General features: G+C 51.7%; 1 protein-coding gene across 1 annotated transcript; it reads left to right on the top strand.

The window, feature by feature from the left end:
* The first annotated feature begins 86 nt into the window (after window positions 1-86).
* On the top strand, window positions 87-23,705 carry HSF4 (heat shock transcription factor 4). Its single transcript, XM_064160468.1, has 13 exons — window positions 87-454; window positions 5,064-5,172; window positions 6,153-6,280; window positions 6,488-6,612; window positions 7,821-7,896; window positions 9,391-9,455; window positions 11,173-11,272; window positions 11,981-12,105; window positions 14,466-14,690; window positions 15,506-15,611; window positions 17,753-17,818; window positions 18,890-18,977; window positions 20,147-23,705. Exons 1-13 carry the CDS (start codon window positions 332-334, stop codon window positions 20,341-20,343), a joined length of 1,533 nt encoding a protein of 510 aa, XP_064016538.1. The 5' UTR covers window positions 87-331; the 3' UTR covers window positions 20,344-23,705.
* The last annotated feature ends 1,738 nt before the right edge of the window (window positions 23,706-25,443 follow it).

Here is a 25,443-nt window from a genome sequence, read left to right as displayed (position 1 = left end):
GCGGTGCCCTGCCGGGCTGGCAGCAGCAGCGGGCAGCAGCAGCAGCACGTGTTGCCTCTGCATGACGCTGCGCATCTATTCACGGCTCCGCCGGATCGGCTGCAGTGCACTTTCATTCTCTGCATTGTTCTCCGGGGCTGGTGATGCCCTCCCATTGTGCTGAGTTTTGAAGAGTGCGAGCGGCGCTGCTGATGTGACTCCCTGGGAGCAGGCTCTCCGCTGGCCCGGGGATAAAATTGGGTGGTTGGCTCTCTGCGGGGACACGCCAGGCACGGGCGGGTGGGCACGCCGACAGCCATGGGGGCAGTGTAGCTGGGGCCCTGACAGAGCTATGCAGGATTCCCCCAGCTCTCTGGTGATGGATGGGTACTCCAGCAATGTGCCAGCCTTCCTGACCAAGCTCTGGACGCTGGTGGAAGATCCTGAAACCAACCATCTCATCTGCTGGAGTTCTGTAAGTACAGCCCACGTTGGGCTGGCACTGGGTGCCTGCCGTGCCAGGAAGGAGCTGGGTGTGAGGCCAAGCAGTGCATCCCACAGCAACTGCCCTCTGCTTTCCAACTGCTGGAAGAGGGAGAGGGTTCGGTAGCTGTCTGGATAGGCTTGATGTTACTTATCTGCAACAGTGTGGCTGCTTTTGGGAGTGCTTTGATGGCTGTGGTTGCACTGTTTGCTTGAAGCCTCTTCAGAGGTGTCTAAAATTGACTCTTCTAGGTCTCCATGCTCTTGAGGAGGGAGTGAGGGATTAATCTGGCTTCAGTCTGCAGCTCCCTGGCACCCTCACTCACAGTTTGGAAGAGCTTTACTCGATGTCTCAATGAGGGGGGTGGTGATGCTGCTGTGTGTGCTGCCTGCACAGCTTCACAGGGAGAGATTGCTTTGCTTTGGCTTCTTGTTTGTCACTGGGCAATTAATAAGCTCAGGCTGAGAGAGTTGGGGATTTTCAGCCTGGGGAAGAGAAGGCTCCAGGCAGACCTTCTGGTGGCCTTTCGGTACTTAAAGACATAAGTAAGAACTCGAGGGACAGACTTCTGAGCAGGGCCTGTTGTGACAGGGCAAGGAGTGATGGTTTGAACTGAAAGAGGGAGATTCAGAGCGGAGAGAAGGAAGAAATGTTTGACAGTGAAGGTGGTGAGAGCCTGGCCCGGGTTGCCCAGAGAGCTGGGAGATTGCCTCATCCCTGGAATCACCCCAGGTCAGGTTGGTTGTGGCTCTGAACAACCTGCTCTAGTTGCAGATGTCCCTGCTGGGGATTTGGATCTATGACCTTTAAATACCTCTTCCAATCCATTCTCTGATTCTATGCTAAGTACATTCAGAGAATAAAATTCATCTGTCCCCCTCACACAGCATTTTGATACTGCTTGGTGCTCTTTGCTACCAAGAACGTGGCTTGTCTTGAGCTAAATCAAGAATCCACAACAAAAACCAGATTTAAAGGGGGGGGGGGGAAGTCTAAAGCAGCCTTTCTGCCCTGTGGTTGTGTCCAGCTGAGTTTTCTCTGCAAACTAGAAATGGGATTTGAGCTGTCCAAGGCAATGGCTGCTTTCTGCTGTCAGTATCATGTGGCTGTACCTGTGAGCACCACTAGGGTTGGATATTGTGTGTTTGGAACAAGGAATTCCAGCCTAGGAAGGATTCTGTCACATGTGCAAGTGGTTCCCTCTCTCTTCCAACTACAAGATTGTCATTTTTGACTGCTCACCATGACCACAACCATGCTCTGCTTTCCTGCAGCCTAAGAGGTTTCAGTAAGGCTTTTAGATGTCTAAATGTCCCTGTAGAGTGTTCCCACGTTTCCCATCTTCCTCCTCTGCTAGCCATCAGTGTTGTCCTATCAAGATGCTTCTTAGCATGAAGGAGGAGAGAGGGATAGGGAAGTTGGTAGTGGTTTCTGTGCACACTAAAGGCTGTTGTAAGGGGGAGAGGACAGTTCTGCTGTCTGTGCCTGTGGCACACTGGCTGAGATGTACTTCAGTGAAATTCTGAAATGGAAGGTGCAGCTAGGAAGAACTCCTTAGGAAATTCCTGCAGTAGCTCACCTGAGAAGAGCACAGGGGGTGCTCTGGTCTGTCAAAACTAGAGAAGCATCTGCCAAGACTGGCACGCTACAGAGTGGCTTTGCTTTGGGCAGAGAAGTGTCTCCCAGCTTGTGCTCCTGCGAAGACACCAAGGCACAGCTGCTGTGTAGGAACAACCTGGCACAGGCACCGTTCACCAGGGAACACATAGGAGCCCCAACACCTCCTGTCTCTGCACCTTTCAGCTGGCAGAGGTATCCTCAACTATATCAGGTTGCCCAGAGCCCTGCCAAGCCTCACCTTTAATATCTCCAGGCATGGGGCTCAATCACCTCCCTGGGCAACCTGTTACAATGTTCCATTGAGTCCAACCCCCTTGCCAAATGAGGATCACCCAGGGCAGCTCACACAGGAGTGCATCCAGATGGGACTTGAAAGTCTCCAGAGCAGAGGGCTCCACCACCTGTGTGGGCAGCCTGCTCCAGCAGCTTGTTTTGCAGCCTCAGCTGCTGGCCACACAAGCTCAGGACAGATGTTGCCTCTGCTCTGGTTTCTGGGGCTGTGGACAGTGACTGTTAGCATCTTGCAGCTGCCCTTCTGGCTGTGTTCTCTCAGAAGCAGGCAAAAGGAGGTGTGTGGAGGTTGTGGTGTCTCCAGGGCTGATTTGCTTTCTTGTCTTGCTGTCTTTCTTGTGCCGTGGCTCTGTGTATCTCTCTCTTAGGACTGCTGAGCTATGGAGCAGATGGGTCAGAGCTAGACTGACATGAGCACATCAGGGGGTGATAATGGCAATTTCCACTTTCCAGGATCTCCTTCAGACACCAGAGCCTTTCTGTAAGGTCCATGCAGGGGTGGCCAGTCATTAGCTCTTTACATGTAAGAGTCTGTAGCTTCTCTCTCACATTCAAGGCTCTGAAGTAAGCAGTGGCAAAGCTTAGTAAAGGATCAAAGCTGCTGTCACAGAGGACTGACTGTAGCACATCCAACACTGAAGGATCAGCTTCAGAGTGACAGGAGGGCACAGCATCTCTCACTGTAGGACTCAAGGACCTCTGCCTGGGCACCTCTCGTGCTCGAGGATGCTCATCTTAACCTTTCACAGAAGGGGGGTGGGTGGGAAGAGACCTCCAGAGATCATCAAGTCCAACCCCCCTGCTAACCAGGTTCACCTAGGTCAGGTCACACAGGAATGCATTCAGACAGGGAGACTCCATCACCTCTAGGCAGCCTGTTACAGTGCTTCATCACCTTCAGAACAGAGGAGCTTCTCCTTAAGCTGAAGTGAAACCTGTGCTGTAGGTTGTACCCTTTGCCCATCGTCCTATCATTGCCCACCGCTGAAAAGTGGCCAGCCCCCTCCTCATGACCTCCACCAGTGCTAAGATCCCCTCTCAGTCTGCTCTTCTCCAGGCTAAAGAGCCCCAGCCACAGGCCTCCAGCCAGACCCTGCACTGTTGATCTCTGTGCTCTGTTATTTGACCAGTTCCCAACCTCCCTCCCTGTTCGCTCATCTAACCCACACTTCCTAAGCTTACCTATGAGGGCCTTAAGGGAGACAAAGTCAATGGCACCTCAAGGTAGACAGCACCCCCTACTCTCCCCTCTAACCAGCTGGTCACACCACCAGAGAAGACACAGACTGGGCAGGCATGATTTCCCCTTCAGGAATCCATGCTGACTATTCCCAGTAATCCTCTTTTCCACCATGTGCTTTGAGATGACCTCTAGAATGAGCTGTTCCATCACCTCTCCAGGACTGGAGCTGAGGCTGACTGGCTAGCCTGGAGTTTCCTGGGTCCTCCTTGCCCTTTTTGAAGACTGGAGTGGTACTGGCATTCCTCCATCCTTCAGACACCTGCCTTCTTCTCCATGGCCTCCAAAGGTGATGGAGAGTGGCTCGGCGCTAACCTTGGCCAGCTCCTTCTGCACTTGTGGGTGCACCCCATCAATGCCCGTGGGTTTGTGGGTATCCAGCTTGACTAGGTGGTCTCTATAGCCCAGTTCTCCTTGACTAATGGAGAGTCTTCCTTTCCCCAGGCTTCCTCTCTTGCCTGCAGGGACTGAAGGCCACCCTTAGCAGTGAAGACTGGAGCAAAGAAGGCATTCAGTAACTCCACCTGCTCTGCTTGCTCTGTCACCAGGTCACCCACCTTGCTCAGCAGCAGGCCCACATTTTGCCTGATGTTCCTTCTCCTGCTGATGGACTTGAAGTGCTTCTTGTCATTTTTTACTTCCTTTGCCAGGTGTAATTCTGAGAGGGCCTTAGCTTCTCTTGTAGCATCCCTGTATACCCTGGCAGTGCTCCTATACTCCTCCCAAGGGGGCAGTCCCATTATCCACATATTGTGAACCTCCTCCTTCTGTTTGACTTTTCCAGGAAGCTCCTTGCTCATCCATGCAGGTCTCTGCCTGCCCTGCTTGATTCCTTACTCGTGGGAATGAGTTTGGTCTTGAGCTTGGAGGAGGTGGTGCTTGAATATTAACCATCTCTCCTTGCCCACCCCCCTCCACTTTCCAGAGCCCTAACCCATGGGATTCCTCCAAGAGAGTCTCTGAAGAGGTCCAAGCTGGCACCCCTGAAGCCCAAGTTGCAATCCTACTTACTACCCTGATACTTCTTTGCATGGTTCTGACCTCCACCATCTCATGGGCACTGCAGCCAAGGCTGCCTCCAATATTCATATCCCTAACCAGACCTTTTTTGTTAGCACAAGGTCCAGCAGCACTCCTCTCCTCCTAGGGTCTCCCTGGCTGCCCAGCCTATTCCCTGTGTTTCTGGTTGCACACTCTGCCTGGGGAGCTGCTCTTGTACAAGAGGGTGTTGGCTGCCATCACCCTTCTCACCCACGCAGAGTCAGAGATGCCCCTTGCAGGAGCTCACACTTTAGGACAGGGGGCACCAACCCCCCAACTCTGTGCTTTTGCCTTCATCCCTCTGCCATGGTTTTGTGCTTTAGGAAGGTTCCTCTGCCATGATCCTCCACTCTGGGGCCCTTTGCCTTGGTGGCTTCCTCAGTGACTCTGTCCCTGTCTCCTCTGCAGAATGGCACCAGCTTCCATGTGTTCGACCAAGGACGCTTCGCCAAGGAGGTGCTGCCCAAGTACTTCAAGCACAACAACATGGCCAGCTTCGTCCGGCAGCTCAACATGTGTAAGCTCAGCCTCCACCCCCTGCAGACAGGAGGGAGCCTCAGAATGGAGGGAAGAGGACACACACACAGCAGGAGACAGCAAAGAGAGCTGTGGGTGCAGCAGCTGAGCTCTCGCACACACACGTTGCTGTGGCACCATCTGTTTTGCTGAACAGGACCTGCCTCTGTGATGCCAGGGGAGCAATTTCTTTGTACAGACCTTACAGCTCAGCATGGAGCTTCTGTTAGATGTGCCCTAAGAGTCTCAGCTGCCAGCTTTTGAGCTTCTCTTTTGAGGGCAGCAGGCTCAGAGCTGAGCTATTTTCCCAGCCTCGTGGCTGGGCTGATGAGGGACAGTTCTCCCTGCAAGCCTTGCCTGGCCGGTTGTCCCTTTTCATCCCTTAACTGAGGTTTTGGGCCACATCTAGACCATGGCTGTGCTAAATAGGGTTCTTTTTTGATGCTTCTGGGAGGGTTTTTAATGACTATTTCACAAAGTTCCTCAGTGGAGTTTTAACTCTGCTGTACAGCAGCCCTGTTGCCATTTTTTGGCCACTCTGTAGATCTGCTCTGGTCACCTTTCTAGGATGTCAGAGAAGTACCCAAAGCAGATTCCCAAAAGCTCAGGGGACCTTTTTACTTAAAGGTGAGACCTGATGCTGGTCTGTGCCTTTGAATAACCTTCCCCTGCACCCCCGTGGCTTGCAGATCAAAGCAGGGGTTTTGGAAAGGCAGGTGTTTCAGCTCCTGGCAGCCAGACTGGCATGGCCAAGGCATTGCTGGTGAGGCTTTCACAGCATGGGCAAGTGGCAGAGGGGGCCAGCAGGATGCACAGGGCTCTCTGCTGCTGGGTTCCTTGTAGATACGGCCCCAAAGCAGGCTTAGCCATGTCTTGAGCACTAGAGCAGCTCTAAGGGCAGGGTGAGCCAAAAGCGATGGGATGGAAGCCAGGAGCAGGGCTGGGGTCTGTCAGCCCTTCACCCACATCTCCTCCATGCAGATGGCTTCAGGAAGGTGGTGAACATCGAGCAAGGGGGTCTGGTGAAGCCTGAGCGGGATGACACTGAGTTCCAGCACCTCTGCTTCCTGCAGGGCCACGAGCACCTCCTGGAGCACATCAAGAGGAAGGTGAGAGGTTGCTCTTTGCTCTCTTTTATCTCTTTGGCTCTTGCAGTCATAACCTGAGGACAGTTCAGAGCCTGGTGCACAATGTCTGTCCTAATACTTCAGCACATCAGAGCCTGGCTGGTGGAAGTTCTGCACCTGAGCCACAGCAATGGTGGCTCATGAGAGTTCTTGTGTTGGTAACATCTGCTTCTGATTTTCCTTCCTCAGGTGTCAGTAGTGAAAAGTGAGGAGACCAAGATGCGCCAGGAGGACCTCAGCAGGCTGCTGTACGAGGTACAGATCCTGAGAAGTCAACAGGAGACCATGGAGTGTCAAGTGCAGGACATGAAGCAGTGAGTTGAATCCTCCTTTTGCTTCTTATAAGCCTTTTCTTCTCTAGAGTTGTTGCTCCTGGGCAATGCTGGAAAGAAGGAGGCTTGCACAGCTCCCTCCCAGCTCTCTCTATCCACTGCTAAAGCTTAAGACTGGCCTAAAATCTATGAGAACACAAGAACTGCTGTGCTGTTTAAGCTCAGGGACCCATCTTTCTGAAGACTCTGTCTTCTGTCGAGCCCAAAATGGTTGTATAAGTGCAAACCACGCAGATGTGATGCTCCTTGCTGCCTGACCTGCAGATGTCTGAGTCATGGTCGCTAGGAAATCAGTACATGGCTGCAATCAGATTAATCAGTGGAGGTGGAGAGAGTTTTATTTGCCTCCAGATTTTCAATCCTCACAAAGATCTTTGATTAGAAAGTACCTGAATAATCAAAAAGAGCCCAAACTCTTCTTTCTTAATGAAAGCTGATATTCATACCTCACTAGATGAAACTGGGCATCCTGGGCCTGGAGAGACAACCATCTGCTCTGAAACCTCCTTCCAGCCCAGCTCTTCACCTGAAGTGGATACACATTTGTATCCTACCTCTGTTTTTAATCACTCCCACACTCAGCACACACATAAAATGGCATCATAAACCCCAGGTGCAGTGCTGAGGAAAGAGCTTCCAGGCTTGCATTTCATTTAACTTTGAGGGTGGTGAGACCCTGGAACGGGTTGCCCAGGGAGGTGGTCAAAGCTCCATCTCTAGAGGTGTTTAAGGCCAGGATGGAGGAGGCTCTAGACAGCCTGATTTAGTGTGAGGTGTCCCTGCCCACAGCAGGGGGGCTGGAACTAGATGATCCATGTGGTCCCTTCCAACCCTGACTGATTCTGATTCTGTGATTCTGTGACTCAGATCACTCAAAAATCACAAATTGCTGAAATGCTAAGTTTGTTCCAAATGTTTCATGAGAACTAAAAACTCATGTCCCCTTGTTACCCTCTCCTGTAAATGCTGCCTTCTCTCAATATGTTTTTCCTCTGTGCTTTGGTCTGTATTTGCTTCGAGGTCAAGGGGGAAAATAAAGGCAAGGAAAAGAATTGCAACCCCATTTGGGACACTTGAGAAGAGCCAAGCACTGCCAGGCTTTGCAGACTTGTGCCTGCTGTGCTTCATGGCAGCAGCAAGGGCTGCTGGGGTGTTCCTGTGCTCACGGGAAGCTTCTGTTTCCCTTGCAGGCAAAATGAAGTGCTCTGGAGGGAAGTTGTTTCTCTCCGGCAGAACCACTCACAGCAACAGAAAGTGATCAACAAGGTAGTGTGGTCATGGCAACTCCAAACTCACTTCTCCTTGGTGGTGTGTGTCCTCCTCTGGCTGCTTTTCTTCTGCCATAACCTTCTCCGTGCCCTATCATGATGTATTTGTTGTCCTTCTCTTTTAAATGGTGATGCTCTTGTATGTCCTATGGGAAGTGGTTGGATATTAGGGAAACTTTCTTCTCCAAAAGTATTGTCAAGCCCTGGAACCTGCTGCCCAGGAAAGGGGTAGAGTCACAATGCCTGGAGGGGTTCAAAAGCCACACAGATGTGTCAAGGGACATGTTGTAGTGGTGGACTTGGCAGTGCAGGAGAGAGTTTTCCTTTCCTGTCAGTTGTTGCTGTGATGTCAGAAACCACTTCTCTGTCCAAGTCCTGCGCAAGAGAGCAGAACTCTCACCCACTGCCTTGTTGTGCCTCCTGGTTTTACCGGTGCCTTGGGGGCCTCCTAAATGATTTCTCCTCCCTTAGTGCACAGAGAAGCTGCAAGGCAGCAGAACTGGTTGGCCATTCCCCCAGCTGAGCCCTCCAGCAACCAGCACATGATCTCCAATGCCACTGGTACAGCTGAGCAATCTTAGACTGAAGGAGCACTGCAGAGCTTCCCCCCTTTAAAATCTGGTGCAGTAGCACTAGCAAAAGCCTCTCGAGTGCCTCCCAGGTGGTGCTGACGTGTCTGAGCACGTCACATTTCCCACGTTCTGACCCTCCCGTGGCACCAGGGAGTCAGAGGACTGGATGGAAATGCATGAAGCTATCAAAGAGTCCTCCAGCTCCAGGGCTGCACCAGCCACACCGCTCATTGTAGAGGCATTTGGGCAGCCCTGGTTTGCATTGAGCAGTGAGTAAGAGACAGCTGTGACAGATAGTAATAATATCATAATGCTCTCTCTGTTTGGAGGTCAAAGCAGAGCATTAGGCTCAAGCTGACCCGGGAATACGTTGCTAAGTGATTCCTCTCCAAAGCCATTCTGCTTCTTCCTAGCGTCCTGTTATATCACCACTGAACTTCAACAGGGTTGAAAAACTCAGCTGGAAGAGCTAAGGCTCCCATCCAGTGGTGTGAGTTTCACTTGCAAAGCCTTCAGCAGACTTCACAGAGCCTCTCACGGAGGTCTCTGAAGAGGCCAGAGACTCACACCACTGCTCCTAGCTGCAGTCCTAGGAGCGTTTGCATGTGCACCCCACAGGCAGATTCCCAAGTCTGACGGAGTTTGGCATGCAGAGGACCGGGGAGGGAAAGCATTGGGCACACGCAGCTGGCAGCCTTCGTGCGGGGCAGGTGCCCTGCTGGAGGGCATTTAAGTTCTCGGAGAGCTTTAGTGCCGTTTCAGCCCCGATGCCTCTTGGACTTTGGCTCCCCTAGTTCCTGGCTGCTGCCGGCTTTGGGGCGGTGTTGGGGGGAGGAATGCGTGAGGTGAGGAGGGCTGGGAGGGCAGGGAGTGCTGAATCACTCTGCTGACGGGGGCTGGATTCTGCTCTCTCCTGACAGCTGATTCAGTTTCTGTTCGGCCAGCTCCAGCCCGGCCCCAGCAGCGCCGGGATAAAGAGGAAGCTGTAAGTAGCCTTGCGTGGCGTGCCCCCGCTCACGGCACAGAGTGCCACCCCCGGCTGAAAGCACAAGCTCAGCTGGCCCGGCGGGCGGTCACCGGACCGGGGGTCACCGGACCGGGCGGTCACCGGACCGGGCACCATGGCGACGGGCGCTGAATGGGCCGAAGTGCCGAGTCAGACCTGCTGACAGCCCCATTCAGTGCTCTCTGCAGAAGCACCGTGTCAGCTCTTGACCTTCATGTGGGCACCACGCGGCCCGTGGCAGCCGGGCAGGTTGGCCGCAGGGAGGGCGCAGGGCAGGGCCCGCCGCGGGTCCCACAGCCGCCGCTGTTGCCGCTTGCCGCCAGCGGGAGCAGGGCTGGCCCCAGGCAGCCCACAGACACCTTCAGTCCGACCCAGCCGTGCCTGAATGGAGGGCAGCGTCTGGCACGGGCTTGGTGCAACCTGCAGGCCCTGCAGAGAGGAAGAGAGATTTTAGCTGAGAGGTGTCTTCAGGTGGACATGGAACTGTTAGGGTGAGTCCAGAGGAGGCCACCAAGGTGCTGAGAGGGCTGCAGCAGCGCTGCTGTGAGGACAGGCTACAAGAGCTGGGGCTGTGCAGCCTGGAGAAGAGAAGGCTTCCAGGAGACCTTGGAGTGGCCTTGCAGTATCAGGGAGTCACTGGACTGGATGGAAATGCATCCTACAGGAAGGCTGGGGAGGGACTAGTGACAAGGTTTTGTAATGACAGGACAAGGGGGAACGGGTTTAAGCTGGCAGAGGGGAGACTGAAACTGGCTGTTAGGAAAGGGTTCTTTGCAGTGAGGGTGGTGAGACACTGGCACAGGTTGCCCAGGGAGGTTGTGGCTGCTCCCTGCCTGGAGGTGTCCAAGGCCAGGTTGGATGAGGCCTTGGGCTGCCTGTGCTGGTGGGAGGTGACTCTGCCTATCTGGATGAGCTTTGATGTTCTTTCCAACCTAAACCATTCTATGATTCAGAGTCATAAATAAGCTCGTCAAGGCAAGTGAATAGACAGGCTTGAATTTGCAAGCTTAGTCCCTGCCAGGAGAGCAGCTGTGCCTTTCTTGCTCTGTGGTGCTGATGATCTAAAGAGGACAGAGGAGCTGCTAACAGGAGTTTGCCTTTGTGGTTCAGGCTGAGGGCAGGGAACTGCCTCCAGCTCCCACCTTTGTAACCCTGTGGGCTTTAGCACCTCAGAAGCTTCAGAGAAAGGAAGCAGACTTCCTAGGAGGGACTGCTCAAGGGAGTTGGTTTGCTTTAAGCCAGCAGCTTTGTCCTTGGCTCCTCTTGTGAGGATTGTGAAGGCAACACAGGAGTAAATGAAGGAGCCCACACTTGGTACAAGTGAGCTGGGTACCCTTACCTCTGCCTACCACCACCGCTGCTGAGCCTCTTAGAAGGCTCACTGCAAGGAGAGGATGGTTCAAGGGGAGGAAAGCAGCTGCTCTGAGTCACTTGAGGTTCATGGGTGGGGAAATTCACATAGGACAAGTGGTGATGGCTTTAAACTGAAAGAGGGCAGATTCAGATTAGATATTAGGAAGGAATTTTTTGCTGTGAGCATGACAAGGCACTGGAACAGGCTTCCCAGAGACTCTGCGGGGTCATGATAGAGACATGAATGTACCCTAGGGATAAGGAAAAGCAGAGTGCCTGGGGGAGAACAGCCCTTGGGTGAAAGACTTCAGGAACCAGTCAGTGTCCCTGCTTCTCTTCGCAGCCCTCTGATGCTTGACAATGGGATCTCAGCTCCACAAGTGTCCAAGTTCAGCCGGCATTTGCCTGCAGACCCCCTCCACGACCCCTACTTCATACAGTCGGTAGGTCAGCACCAGCTTCTGTCCCTGTGGGAGTTCTCTGGCCAGGGTGGGAGAGTGACTGCAGCAGTGTTGGAGGTTTCAGGGTGGGTAGTCTGGCAGTGAAGAGGAGAAAAGGCTCGCAAAGCTGAGCGGCATGCTCGCCTGCAGTGGTTGCTAATGCGCTCAGGTGGGAGGGAAAGGCAGGTCCCACACGCCAGCCTCTCTGTGGTGTGACCCCAGCCTGGCTCACCTCAAGGCCAGAGAGGCACAGCTATGTTCTAGGTGTGGGTGCTGTGTTCTTTCTGACCAGAGCCAGACTGGGGCAGGCACTGAAGGATCCTCACCACCCCAACCCACCAAAGCAGACACCAGGCACATGCCATGCAGTTCAAATGCTTGAGCTAGCACAAAAGACTCATTCCTCCATGCTGGAGTGGGTGAAATCTTTCCCTCCAGAGGAATCCAAGCAGCCTAGGAAAAATGTCAGACCTGGTAAGACTTCTCAGTAGCTGCTCCTTCAGTCACAATGCTTATTTTACACCTTTGCCTCCGTGTGGTTGGAGGAAAGACCAGAGGAAATGATAATGTTGCATAGTAGATAAAAGCTTTCATGGTTTCCATGCAAGAAAGGCTCTGGGGCACAGTGAGCAAACCCTAACAGCTCGGTGCCTTGGGCACATTCTAGGACTCAGAAGGATAAATCTATGTGATGTTTTGCTTTCCTCTTAGCCATCGACAGAGCCTGCCTCTTGCTTAAACAGCCCTGCAGCTGCTGGAGGACCAATCATATCTGATGTTACTGAAGCGTCGCCAGCCAGCCTCATAAACATGCAGCCCCCTCCTGAAGGCGACAGGTAATCCAGGGAGAGCTGGGCATGGGCACACAGTGCTTCAAGACAGATTGTCCTGGCTGTAATTCCACCCAAGGTCCTGCCTGATTCAAAGACCCACAGAATCTTAGAGGTTGGAAGGGACCTCCAGAGATTATCCAGTCCAACCCCCACCCCTCCCAAGGCAGGACTGACTACCCAGGGTAGTCCGCACAGGAATACATCCAGGCAGGATTTGAAAGCCTCCAGAGAAGAGACTCTACAACCTCTCTGAGCAGGTCTCCCAGACCTCTGCAAAGGTGGTGAGCTGGAGTATTTGCTTCCAGTTTGCAGCGTGGCTCAGAATTCCAGAACGTGACTCTTTAATGTGTCTCAAGCCTAGCCCTCATCCCGAGAGTAACACAACTGAACACCTCCTGTCTCCTCTTGGAGCACTATTCCCTCTCTCTTTATATTTTACTCTCAAGACCAGAGCTTTCTCAGGCTTTGTCAAATAATGAGGCACTGAGGTTGTTTGAGAGAAAGGAAGTCTGCTTTTGGCTTTGACAAAGGGCATCCAGCATCTTAAGAGAGCCTGCAGGAAAGCTACTGAGGGACTTTCTTAAGGTGTTGGGTAGTGGGAGGACCAGAGGGGATGGAGCCAAACTAGAAGTGGGTAGATTCAGGTTGGACGTTAGGAAGAAGTTCTTCAGCATGAGTGTGATGAGAGACTGGCACAGATTGCCCAGGGAGGTGGTGGAAACCTCATCCCTGGAGGTTAAAGCCAGGCTGGTGAGGCTCTGAGCAACTCGATCTAGTGTGAAGTGTCTCTTTGAGGTCCCCTCCAAGGCTGCCAGTTGTGTGAAAGAGGAAGCAGAATCAGAGTGTCGATCTCTCCGCTAATGAGAGCAGAAAGGTTGCATCACAGCAGCTTCCGATGGTGGACAGCTTTTCTCTGAAAAGGTCCCAGCCCCTCCAGAAGTGAGTGCAGAGGTATTTTCGTGCTTATCTCTTCCTGCCACAGACATGCACTGCACTCGGGGCTAGCAGCACAAGAGCTGCGACTGTGTCAGTGGAAAGTAAGCAGGCAGATGAATCATGGAAACTGTTTCTCAGGGCAAAGCACTGAGGCGCTAGACATTGTCTGCAAATCTGCTTCGTGCTTGAAACTGTAGCCAGAAAATTAGCTTGCAGCGTGGAAAGGGCTCCAGATTAAATAAACAAAGCCAGGAAGCCATTTTTAAAGCAGGGGAGGGAAAAAGAGCTCTGATCGTTAAGTTGCTTATTTCTGCTAATTCCGGGGTGCCATCTGCTGGCCTCTGACCTCAGCTGTGTCTGCATGATTGCAGTGAACTCCACCAGTTCAGGAGTGTGGTACTTGCTAAATGGACAGGAGCTTCTGGGGGGAGTTTAGGATTCACAAGATGAGAAGATCATCTGAAAGGATCACTGTAACACTGCAACAGGTTGCCCAGGGCCGTGGTGGAAGCCTCATGGCTGGAGATGTTCCAGGTCAAGCTTGGTGCAGCTCTGTACAAACTGAGCTAGCTGGGGATATTGCTGCTTACTGCAGCTGGGAGGTGGAGTAGAGGACCTCTAGAGGTCTCTTCCAACACAGTGCCCTGCCTGGTTCTCTACCATGCCATACACCTGACACCCCCGTGAGCTGTCTGGCGGTATAACCCAGTCTGTAAGTGCTGGAGGAGAACAGCTTTTCAGCACAGCTTTCCATGCCCTGCACCTCTTGGTCTCTGTGCATTTGTGACTGGCTCCAGATGTCTGTCTGTCTGTCTGTCTTCCCAGGGAGCTGTCAAATCTCCCTGGGAAGTGCTGGGGAGATTTGCACTCTGGGAGTGCTTCAGAGATTTTTACACAGAAAACTGCCCTGTGTCCACCTAGGAAGAACGTGGAGTGCCTCTCCCACTGCAGGTCTCTGCTTCCAAACAAGTAAAGCACCTGACTGGGTCTGCAAGATCTTGGCGGCTTCTGTTCCAAATCCTTGCCTGTGCCACCAGGATCTCTAGAGAGCTTGCTGGTCCAGGGAAGATCTTACTGATCCCATTCCTACCTCCACAGTGGAGACTTTCTCAGGGGAATCCCTCCAGCCTAGCCCTCATCTGGGGACTGACCAATGTGTGGAAGTGTATTTTCCATAGTCACAAAACAATCAAGCGTTGCAGATGATAGCTATAGCTGGGGAGGTGGCTGAAGCTATTCCAGCTGAGCTTGTTTCTTGATGAGAAGAAAACAAGCTTGCTGGTTTATTTTGCTTGTGTAGGGCAAAGCCCTTGTGGTCAGTATGATGGGAAGCAGAAGCAAGCCCTTGTGGTGTTGCCCTTCTCAGCAGCACAAGGGCTTTGTGGAACAGATGTGTGTGTGGTGCTAAGTCTTGTCCTCTGCCACAGAGAGAAGTGCCTCATGCTCATCAAGGAAGAGCCAGTGAGTCCTGGACTGAAAGCCACCATGGAGCCTGAGGTGCCCCTGCCAGGCTGCAGGGCTTGCTCTGAGCCCCCTGTGCTCCCTGTTGCCATGGTCCAGTCTGTTCTGGAAGGCAAAGGAAGCTGTGCCACAGCCACACCAGGGACCTCGCAGCCATCCGAGAGGAGAAGTAGAAGGGCATTGCTGGACAGGTGAGGGTGAGCTGTGGCTCTGCCTTTCATGGCCCTCTTTTCCATCAGCTGAGGGGCAAGGGAGGCTGCTTTTATGTCACCTGAAGCAGCCTGGTGAGCTCCATCTTGCACATGTGACACCTGCTTATGGCTTCTACTGGAAGGTGTCCCTGCCCGTGGCAGGAGGATTGGAACTGGATGATGCTTAATGTAGCTTCCAACCCAAACCACTTTATGATTCTGTTTTCCTTTGGGTCCTTACAAAGAACCCAATTGCTCCTTCTGAACTGCCAAACCCCCATTTTATTAGAAGGAAAAGAGTAATTGGTTTTGGTTTTGTGTTGTCTTCTAAGGCTGTGGCTTATAAGACAAATGTTTGTAGCTTTCAAGGGAGGTGAACCACAGGAGGTCCTCACAGTTCTTCCTTTAGCTGAATGTCTTAGTGAATGCAGTCTGCAGGTACAAGTCACTCCTTCAAAAAGGGTGAGTTAATAGCAGTTCAGCCATCCTGGCCCCAAAAGGATGAGGATACAGCCTGTCCTGCATCCCAAGAGCCTTTCTGGAAGGAAAGCTGGATTTTTCCCAGCAGCTATGCAGAGACTATCCACCCCCAAACCATGTGTCATCCAGGAGCGGAGGAGTCCAGTCCCCTGTGTGCTCTAATGGCCTTTAGTTCTGCAGTGAACCCAAGTTATGTGGCACAAACCCAAGCATGCCCATGGATCCTTGGTTTTCAGACTGAGCTTTAACGTAAACCCCGTGCTGGGAGGCTGCTTGGTCCTACTTTCTCTGTGCAAGCCTCACTGAGGACACTGTTTCCCCTTGTCTTTTCTCAGAACAGATATTCCAGACGCTTTGGAAGGCACGGACTGGAGCCTGGAAGGGCTGCAGCTGCTGCTGAGGAGCCAGCAGTACAGCCTGGAGCCCAGCAGCCTCTTGGATGTGAGTGTTGGGCAGCTGCGAGCTCTTCGGCCTTGTCCTCTGGCTGTCAGTGGGACAGACCATGCTGTGTGCTCTCCTGTGGCACATGCCTGTGTTTTAGTCTGCTCACAGAATTGGTAGGATCTTAGGCTTTAAATGATGCTTTTCTACAGTTCTTCTGAAAATAGATTTATTTGAACTCCTAGGAGTACAAACCAGTGCATTTGGTGAGGACATCATCGCTAACAGTTGGTCTCAATGATCCTAAAGGCTTTTTTCCAACCTAAATAATGGAATAACAGAATGCAACAGGTTGGAAGGGACCCTCAAAGGTTATCTTGGCCAACCTCCCTGCAGTCAGCAAGGGAGATCTCCAACTGGATCAGGTTGCTCAAGGCCTCATCAAGTTTGATCTTGAATGTCTCTGGGGTGAGTGCTCCACCTGCTCCAGTATCTCACTATAAAAAGCTTCCTCCTAATGTCCAACCTAAATCTGCCCTGCTCCAGTTTCAAACCATTGCCTCTCGCCCTACTGCTGCAAGTCTTCCTCAACAGTCCCTCCCTAGCCTTCCAGTAGGGCCCCTTCAGATATTGAAATGCAGCTCTAAGGTCTCCCTGGAGCCTTTTCTTCTCCAGGCTGAACAGCCCCAACTCTCTCAGCCTGTTTTTACAGGAGAAGTTCTCCAACCCTCAGATCATCTTTGTGGCACTCCTCTGGACCTGCTGCAGCAGGTCCATGTCTTTTTGTGTTGGGCCCCCCATAGCTGGACACAGCACTCCAGGTGGAGTCTCAGCAGAGCAGAGGGGCAGGATCCCCACCTCCAGCTGCTCACCACGCTGCTTTGGATGCAGCCCAAGATGCCATTGGCCTGGGCTTCCAGTGCTCATTGCTAGCTGACATCCAGTTTCTCACTCACCAGCACCTCCAGTCCTTTTCTGCCAAGCTACTCTCAATCCCATCATCCTCCAGCCTGGATTGATACCAACGATTGCCCCAACTTAGGTGTAGGATCTTGCCCTTCACCTTATTGAACCTCATGGGATTCTGGAACCTCTCAGTGATTCTATGAGACCAAAGATGTTCACATAGAATAGATTCAATACACCTCTCTAGCTAGTCCAGTGATTGCTTTGGGTTAGCTTAACTTGAATTCTACATAGTCTACACCTTGGATACTCCTAGCCTGTGCTTAGCTCTACTACCTTTCCCTTTTCCTCACGTTCAGGGAAGTGTAACTGCTGTCAGAGTCCTCTGACAGAGTCCTCTGTCCTCTCTGCTGAGATACTCATCTGTCTGCAGTTCTTAGGTCACTGTAAGGTACATGAAGATTTTCTTGGTTCTCTCTTTTATTCTCTATCTTGCCCCTTGTACACATAGTTAATACAGGAAAGGGTTTTGTCAGCCATCAAGTAACTCTGTACATAAGGAAAGAATGTATATCTCAAAGTTGTGCTCCCTTAAGGAGGTGTTCCAGGCACACGGTGAGCTTGCCTGGAGAAGCAGCAACAAAAAACATCACTTAACAGGTCAATCTTTTTCTCTTAAAGCCATTTCCCCACTGCTTCTAATTGATTCTGACTTCACAGAAAGCTTTTCTAAGGCCCTGCCTGTCACTGCCTCCATTGGTTTCTGCTGCTTATTTCTCATTAGGAGGTATTTTTCCTGGTACTGAGACACTTTTCGCTCTCTCTCTGCACCACTGAACGTCACAAGAGTGAGAATGAGTCATAAAACTGCCCTCTAGGTTAGCAGCTCCTTTCCACAGCTTGCTCAGGCTTCTCTAGAAGTTGCCACCGAGACACTGACTCAGCAGTAAGCTGCCTTCTCTTACTGGTTTGTGATGCTTCTAAAACAAAGCTGGAAGCATCTTAGGACCCAAGAGCAGCAACAGAGGGCTTTGACTTGCCTGTGAAGTGTCACCATGGCTGCATTGTCCTTCCATTGGCAGGCAGCAAGGCGTGAGGCTCAGCCCCAGCACCCACTTCTCGGCCCTTGCTGTTCTTTGTCTGTAGCTTCAGTGCCATGGCAGAACAGCTGGAGCAGAAGCAGCAGTTGCTCTCTGTCATCTCTGCCAGCAGCCAGCCAAAGCAGGCAGCTGAGGGTATGAGCACCTCAAACTGCTGCACCTTTCAGAGCCCTAACTGTTTTTTTCTTCCAACAGGTCTTTAATCCCAGTTTATCCCTTAGTGAGTGGAATTTGGCTGAAGTGGAAGCCAGCCTGTCCCCGGTAAGAGCTGTGTGTTTGAGACGTGGTGATGATAATGTCCTTGGGCAGCAGAGCTTGTGCAGGAGTATCCTCAGTTACCTTACAGCCAGAGAGGAGACTGCAGTAAAGCACAGCAACCATTTGTCTCCTGAGGGTAGGCTGAGAGAAGGACTTGGAGGTGCTAGTTGAAGGAAAACTCAGCATGACCTGGCAGTGGTCAGTGGCAGCCCAGAAGTCAGCTGTGTTCTGGGTGACCTGGCAGTGCAGGCTTAGTATTTGGACTTAATCTTAAAGGCTTCTCCCAATGAAAACCATTCTGGTCTGTGGTGCAGCCTACATTTAGGCTTGCTTGCCCTGCAACAAATCTTGAGGTATAGGCTGGATATTAGGAGGAAGTTCTTCACAGAGAGAGTGATTTCCCATTGGAATGGGCTGCCCAGAGAGGTGGTGGAGGCACCGTCCCTGGGGGTCTTCAAGAAAAGACTGGATGAGGCACTTAGTGCCATGGTCTAGTTGATTGGTTAGGGCAGGGTGCTAGGTTGGACTGGATGATCTTGGAGGTCTCTTCCAACCTGGTTGATTCTGTGATTCTATGAGCACAGAGAAGCCTGGAAGGTAATATCTGCAGCAGCTCCATGCCCATCTCCCTTAGTCCAGGGAAATATTAGGCTGGCTATCAGGAGAAACTTTTCCACTGAAAGGATTGTCAAACACTGGAACAGGCTCTTCAGGGAGACAGTCGAGTCCCCATAGGATGGGGACTTTTAACATCCCTGTTAAAAGACACAGAGGTGTGGTGCTGAGGGACATGGTTCAGTACCAGATTTGGTAGAGTTAGAGAGTGGTTGGACTCGATGATCTTAAAGGTAATTTTCCCCCCCCAGGCAGCTCCGTGGCTCTCCGTCTGCCCTTGAGCACACTCTTTTGGCTGTTTGAGCAGAGTGCAGGCGAGGCAGGGAGAAGGGGCAGGGCAGGGAGGAGATGCTGCCGTGCTGGTGGGTGCCGGGCAGCGCTGCTGCAGCGCTGGTTCTAGCTCTAGCAGGCTCCCCTGTCTTTGTACAACTGTACATTGTCGTTTGTTTTTGCACCAAGATGCAGCGGCTCACAGCGGACCTGGAGAAGACTGCGGCCGAGCTGCCCTCCAAAGTCTTCAGCCCACCCTTTAACGGCGCCTGCCCAGGTAGGAGCAGCAGCAGCAGCCCTTGCAGCCTGGGGAAGGGGCAGCTTAGTAAGGTGTCAGATGCCTCAGCAGCTGGATGCAGCCTCCAGCACTGTTTGCCACTTTGAGGGAGCAAACTGTGGCTTGTATTTTGCTTTGGTGGCTGTCAGTCAGCAGTGTTTCTGCAGCCAGCTGGTACTGGGGGGGGTCTCTGCGGCAGATAGTAAAAGGAGGGGAGGACAACACAAGTTCATGGAGTCCCAAGGCAGGGGGCACACAGTAAACAGGGGTGGGCCTGCCCTTGGCCTTGTTAAATCTCATCGCATTGGCCTCTGCCCACCCATCCATACTACTGCAGTAGTGCAGTAAACTTGCAGCCTGGAGGAGGCTCAGGGCAGAGCTCATTGCTGTCTACGACTACCTGAAGGGAGGCTGTAGCCAGCTGGGGTTGGGCTCCTCTGCCAGGCAAGCAGCAACAGAACAAGGGGACACAGTCTCAAGGTGTGCCAGGGGAGGTCTAGGCTGGATGTTGAGAGGAAGTTGTTGTCAGAGAGAGTGATTGGCATTGGAATGGGCTGCCCAGGGAGGTGGTGGAGTGGCCGTGCCTGGAGGAGTTGAAGCAAAGCCTGGATGGGGCACTTAGTGCCATGGTCTGGTTGATTGGGCAGGGCTGGGTGCTAGGTTGGACTGGATGATCTTGGAAGTCTCTTCCAGCCTCAATAGTTCTGTGATTCTGTGGCAATTGTTGAGTGTAGGAGATGAGAAACAGCTCTCATCTGCTTCTCCAGCTCTCTTTCACTTCTTATGAGGCATCTCAGCACTCAGAACCCAGCTTGGCAGCCCACAGAGATTCCCACTGATCTTCAAGGAAGTAGTTTACAGTGAGGATAGTGAGACACTGGCACAGGCTGCCCAGGGAGGTTGTGGCTGCTCCCTGCCTGAAGGTGTTCAAGGCCAGGTTGGATGAGGCATTGAGTGACCTGTTCTAGTGGGAGGTGTCCTTGCCTATGGCAGGGGGTTGGAACTGGCTGAGCTTTGAGGTCCCTTCCAACCTAAACCATTCTATGTTTCCAAGCATTTTTTTGCCTTCACCACCTGTTGCAATGAGGATTGGCCACATTTCAGTTCTACATCCACGAGGCTGCTAACTTACCAAACCTGGTTCTTCTGTTGCCTGCTTGCATGCCTAGGGAAAGAAGTCATCGTGGAGAGCACCCAGCCGTTCCTCCTTGACCGCCAGTCAGTCTTTGGGAACGACCTCCTCAGCCTGCCTGAAAGTTCATCCCTTTATGCTCCATCTGACAACATGGCTTCCTACCTGTCCTCTGTGGGTGTCCAAGGGGACATCCCATTAAACCTGAGCTCCTCAACTGACACCAACCAGTGATTTCCCTCCCAGAAAACATCATCTCCCTCCCACCCATCCAAGCATCCAGAGGTTTGAATGTAAAGAAACACAAGTGACTCAGAAACCCAGAAGACAGCTTCTTTTTTTGTGCCCTTTCTTCTGCAGCAGATGGAAATGGTCAGTAGCTGTTGCTTTATCATTGCTTTATGCCCCCTCCCTGAAATCATTCAAGGTCAGGTTGTCTGGGGCTCTGAGCAACCTGACCTAGTTGAAAAGGACCCTGTTGGCTGCAGGGGGTTGGACTAGATGACCTTTAAAGTGTTCCTTCCAACCCAAACCATCCTGTGATACTTTACCATCTCTGCATCTGGGAGTTTTAAAACACTGCACCTGGTGCTTGCTCCTCTGGGGAGTGAGAACTTGGCAGGATCCTTTTTTTTCTTTCTTTTCCCTGAAAATGTTTTTAGGAGCTTCACATCTTTTAACATTTAAGAGAGGAGATGCTTGAAAGTACATCAGGGACTTCACACAATTCTGACTGGTGTCTGCAAGAGCAAAGCTGCTGGATTTTATTTGGGCAGCACAGGTGAGCTCTAAGGTGCCTGACCCTCCTGGATGCTCTTCTTATAAGTGGGAAAATAGTTCCATAGCCCAGTCCAATGCTCTCAGAAGATTCTTTTACCTACTTTTTGGTTCTGATGGTTTTGCACCTCACCCTTAGCCTCCTAGCAGGAAAACTAAGATCTTTTTGGGTGTGCAGAAGACCATTTCTGAGTGACCACTGCAAGAATGTGTCTGAGGCTCCTAGGGAGACCACTGCAAACTCACAAATATCCCAAGATGAATTGGGAGAGTCCCTTTGCCTCCTAGCAGGAAAACTAAGATCTTTTTGGGTGTGCAGAAGACCATTTCTGAGTGACCACTGCAAGAATGTGTCTCTGGCTCCTGGGAGAGTTGGGATTTTTTGTTGGTTGGGATTTTTTTTTGGCCCAAATTTAGCTTTCTCTAACATAAAGGCAGGGAAGTGCATGCCTTAAAAAAAAAAGGGATATACTCTTCTTGGAGTGGGCTGCCCTGGGAGGTGTTGTCCCTGGAGGTGTTCAAGGAAAGATTGGATGAGGCATTTAGTCTGGTTGGATAGGACTGGGTGCTAGGTTGGACTGGATGATCTTGGAGGTCTCTTCCAACCTGGTTGATTCTATGATAACAATGAAATTGTGAAGCAAAATGAGACAGTATGAAGGTAGGAAAGTGAACTGGTTAGACTTCATTGCCTTTGTGAAGTCATTCAAAGTATCAAGTCTCTTCCAGCCTGGCTGATTCTATGATTCTGCACAGGCAATTTTCCACATGCTAAAAGGGCTGAGGGAACCCACTCTGGTGCTGGATAAATATTCCATGCCCAGTTCAATGATATTTTTTTTTTTATCCCCCTTGGCCTTGACCTGTTCTCTTTCCCCTAAAGATGTGCCTGTTGGTTTATTGATTCTGATAAGCCAGTTCAACTGATTGGATCCCCTTTTTAGGACTCTCAGCTGCTCAGCATAGGAGGGAGACAGAAGGGTTAGTCCACCACGTCCAACCACTTTTCTTCTGTCCTTTGTGCACCTGAGATCAGCCTCCAAAGGTTCAATTGATCATAGAATCATAGAATCAGTCAGGGTTGGAAGGAACCACAAGGATCAGCCAGTTCTAACTCCCCTGCCATGGCCAGGGACACCCTACCCTAGAGCAGGCTGCCCACAGCCTCAGCCAGCCTCCAGGGATGAGACCTCAACCACCCCCCTGGGCAGCCCATTGCAGGCTCTCACCACTCTCATGCTGAATAACTTCCTCCTCACATCCAGTCTGAACCTACTCACCTCCAGCTTTGCTCCATTCCCCCCAGTCCTGTCACTCCCTGAGAGCCTAAAAAGTCCCTCCCCAGCTTTTTTGTAGGTCCCCTTCAGATACTGAAAGGCCACAAGAAGGTCACCTGGGAGCTTCCTCTTCTCTAGACTGAACAGCCCCAACTCCTTCAGTGTGTGCTCACAGCAGAGCTGCTGCAGCCCTCTGAGCATCCTCTTCCATGTGGTTTCTGACAAGTGAGTTTCTCAACAAAGCAGAGCTTTGTTTTTTTATGCTGTAGTTCCAATGAGAACATATTATTTATCTCAGTATCCTCTATGGGAGCTGCTTTTCCTTAGGGAAGCTACCTAAAGGCAGTAAGGCAGACCCAGGAAATTCAGCTAACTCAGGCCTCCTGAGGGCTTAGACAGGGAGGTAGAAGCAGTGCCAGTATCCTTTGCCCACTCTCATTGCCATGATGATTCTCGGTTCCAAACCGTGTTTCTGAGCGCCTCGAGTGCAGCATCCACCCCAAAACGTAGTCAGTCAGCTGAATGCAGGCTCAAAGTCTCCTCAGTAAGAGGAACAGGCTTTAGATGGACCTTCCTGTCCCAGCCCTTCCTCCATCCATTTATGTGCTCATTCAGAATGATTCACTTTTGAGCCCTTTCCCCCTGCCCCCAGCTTGCTACTGTGCACTGGGAGCTCTGTCACCACCTTGGTGGTGCAGTCTTTGCAGGACCGAGAGTGTGAGAGCTTCTGAATGAGTTCCAGCCACTGCTTATTGTCCTCAGGACTAAGGGAAACTTCTGGCAGCCCCCACTGGCCTGGTATTTAGATGATGTGCTTGAGTGTGTCATGGGCAAGGTTTTGCCTTCGTGGTGGGTTTGTGCCTAGGAAGTTCACCTAGGTCAGCGCTTTTGCTGACGTACTTTGTTGTTTCCAGCCTTGAGTTGCACTCTGTTTACTTCTTCCTTCAAAGGAGGCTGAAAACTGTCTGGTGCCTCATGTGGCCTGGCAGTGCCTGTCATCCCTGCTCAGCATTTCCATCCTTCTCTGAACCTTCACAGGCTAGATTGCCTTCCTGCTAGTGCCAAATCCAGTCAGGTATGGAAGCGAGTGCTCGACTTCAAGCTTTGCTGTATCTTGGTGAAGCCTGTCACACACTTGAGGTCAGGCACAGGCTTCAGTGTCTTGCTGGATTGTCTAGTTTGGGTTGACAAATGAACCATCTTAAGAGAGCTACTTGCAGGTAGACAAAGGTGCAACTCAACCAACAAGGGGGCCTGGCACCACCTGAGGTGGCAGACTGCACTCACTGCCCCTCAGGGTGGTTCTTGGGTTTTTCTTTAGGCTTTTTCGCTCTGCTATAAATGGGAGATTGGAGCTTGGTGGTGAGAGAGGGACCTCTGTTGGAGAGCCACTCCTGTGAAGAAAAGAGTTTGTGTTCCTTGGCTTTTTACACTGTTAATCTTCCTTGAAGGTGATGTTTTGAGGCTGGTTTTGCACTATGCTGTACATTTGTAAAGTTTTACAGGACACACTAATTAAACATGTTGCCTTTTTCTCATTTAGTCCTGCTCTGCTGTTTTGCTACTTTTGCCTACTTCTCATGCTCCTTCTTCCCAGCTCCTCACCATTAAGCAAAAACAGCTTCCAGGAGTTCAGGAGATTCACCTGTGAGATGATGGAGGGCTGCTGATGAGGTTTGATCACCTGTGGGATAGACACAAACAACAACAACAAAGTCAGCAACAGCTGGAGACATCTAGAATGTGAAATGTGGCAAGGCACACACAGCTCAGAGCTGCTGAAGTCTTCAAACTGAAATGCTGATCAGGAGCCCAGCATTGCTCTGGTGAGACCTCACCTGTGTCTGGGTCTGGAGCCCTCAACACAGGAAGGACATGGACCTGATGGAGCAGGTCTGGAGGAATGCCATGAAAATGGTCAGGGGCTTGGAGCAGCTCTGCTACAAGGACAGGCTGAGGGAACTGGGAGGGTTGAGCCTGGCAAAGAGGAGGCTCCAGGGAGCAGCCTACCAGTGCTTGAAGGGCTACAACAAGGATGGAGAGAGACTGTTTGCAAAGGCCTGCAGTGACAAGATAAGGGGCATTGGCTTCAGACTAGAGCAGAGCAGATTTAGATTGGATGTGAGGAACATGTTCTGCACCATGGGGGTGGTGGAACACTGCAGCAGGTTGCCCAGGCAGGTGATTGAGGTTCCATCCCTGAAGATACTCAAGGTGAGGCTGGACAGGACTCTGGGCAACCTGACCTAGTTGAAGATGCCCCTGCTGTCTGCATGGGGAGTTGGACTAGATGACCTTTAGAGATCCCTTCCAGCCTAGCCCCTTCTGTGGTGGGTATATCAGGTAAAAGCAGCACCACAGAAGCTCTAGGTTTTGAAATTGCTTGCAATTTTTATCCTGTTTCTCCAGCTTTCAGTGAGAATAGAACTCAAACTTCACTTGAAAAGCTTTTGTTAACAAAAACTCTTTATCTTTGAAGTGCTCATTTTGCTTGCTGTAGTCAAGGGATAGAGGGACAGGCCCTGAAACACAGCGCAGAAAAGGCACAGCTCAAAGCAGTCCCTCTCCGTTCAGAGAAGCCAAGCAGGTAGGTTTGAGGACCAAGCTCACAAATGTTGCAGCTTCATGGAATCAGTCAGAGCTGGAAGAGACCACAAGTATCATCCAGTTCCAACAGCCCTGCCATGGGCAGAGACACCCTACCCTAGGTCAGGCTGCCCACAGCCTCATCCAACCTGGCCTTAAACACCTCCAGGGATGGGGCCTCAACCACCTTCCTGGGCAACCCATTCCAGGCTCTCTCCACTCTCATGGTGAGGAACTTCTTTCTCACCTCCAGTCTGAACCTCCTACCTCCAGCTTTGCTCCATTCCTCCCAGTTCTGTCACTCCCTGAGAGCCTAAAAAGTCCCTCCCCAGCTTTTTTGTAGGCCCCCTTCAGATACTGAAAGGCCACAAGAAGGTTACTTGGGAGCCTCCTCTTTTCCAGACTGAACAGCCCCAACTCTTTCAGTCTGTGCTCACAGCAGAGCTGCTGCAGCCCTCTGAGCATCCTTCTGGTCCTTCTTTGGACATGCTCCAGCATCTCCACATCCTTCTTGTAATGGGGGCTCCAGAACTGGATGCAGTACTCCAGGTAGGGTCTCACCAGAGCTTTCTGAGAAGGTCCCTGTGAAGCTGCTTTCAGACAAGCTCATCCTCCATGGGCCCTTCTTCATCCTCCTGCTCTGTCCTGGAGGCCAAGGGTTTCACAGCAGGCTTTTCCTGATGGAAGGTGGGAA

This window comes from Pogoniulus pusillus, chromosome 20, assembly GCF_015220805.1.
Source record: "Pogoniulus pusillus isolate bPogPus1 chromosome 20, bPogPus1.pri, whole genome shotgun sequence".
Classification (NCBI taxonomy): Eukaryota; Metazoa; Chordata; class Aves; order Piciformes; family Lybiidae; genus Pogoniulus; species Pogoniulus pusillus.
This window is presented reverse-complemented; position numbering and strand designations above follow the sequence as displayed.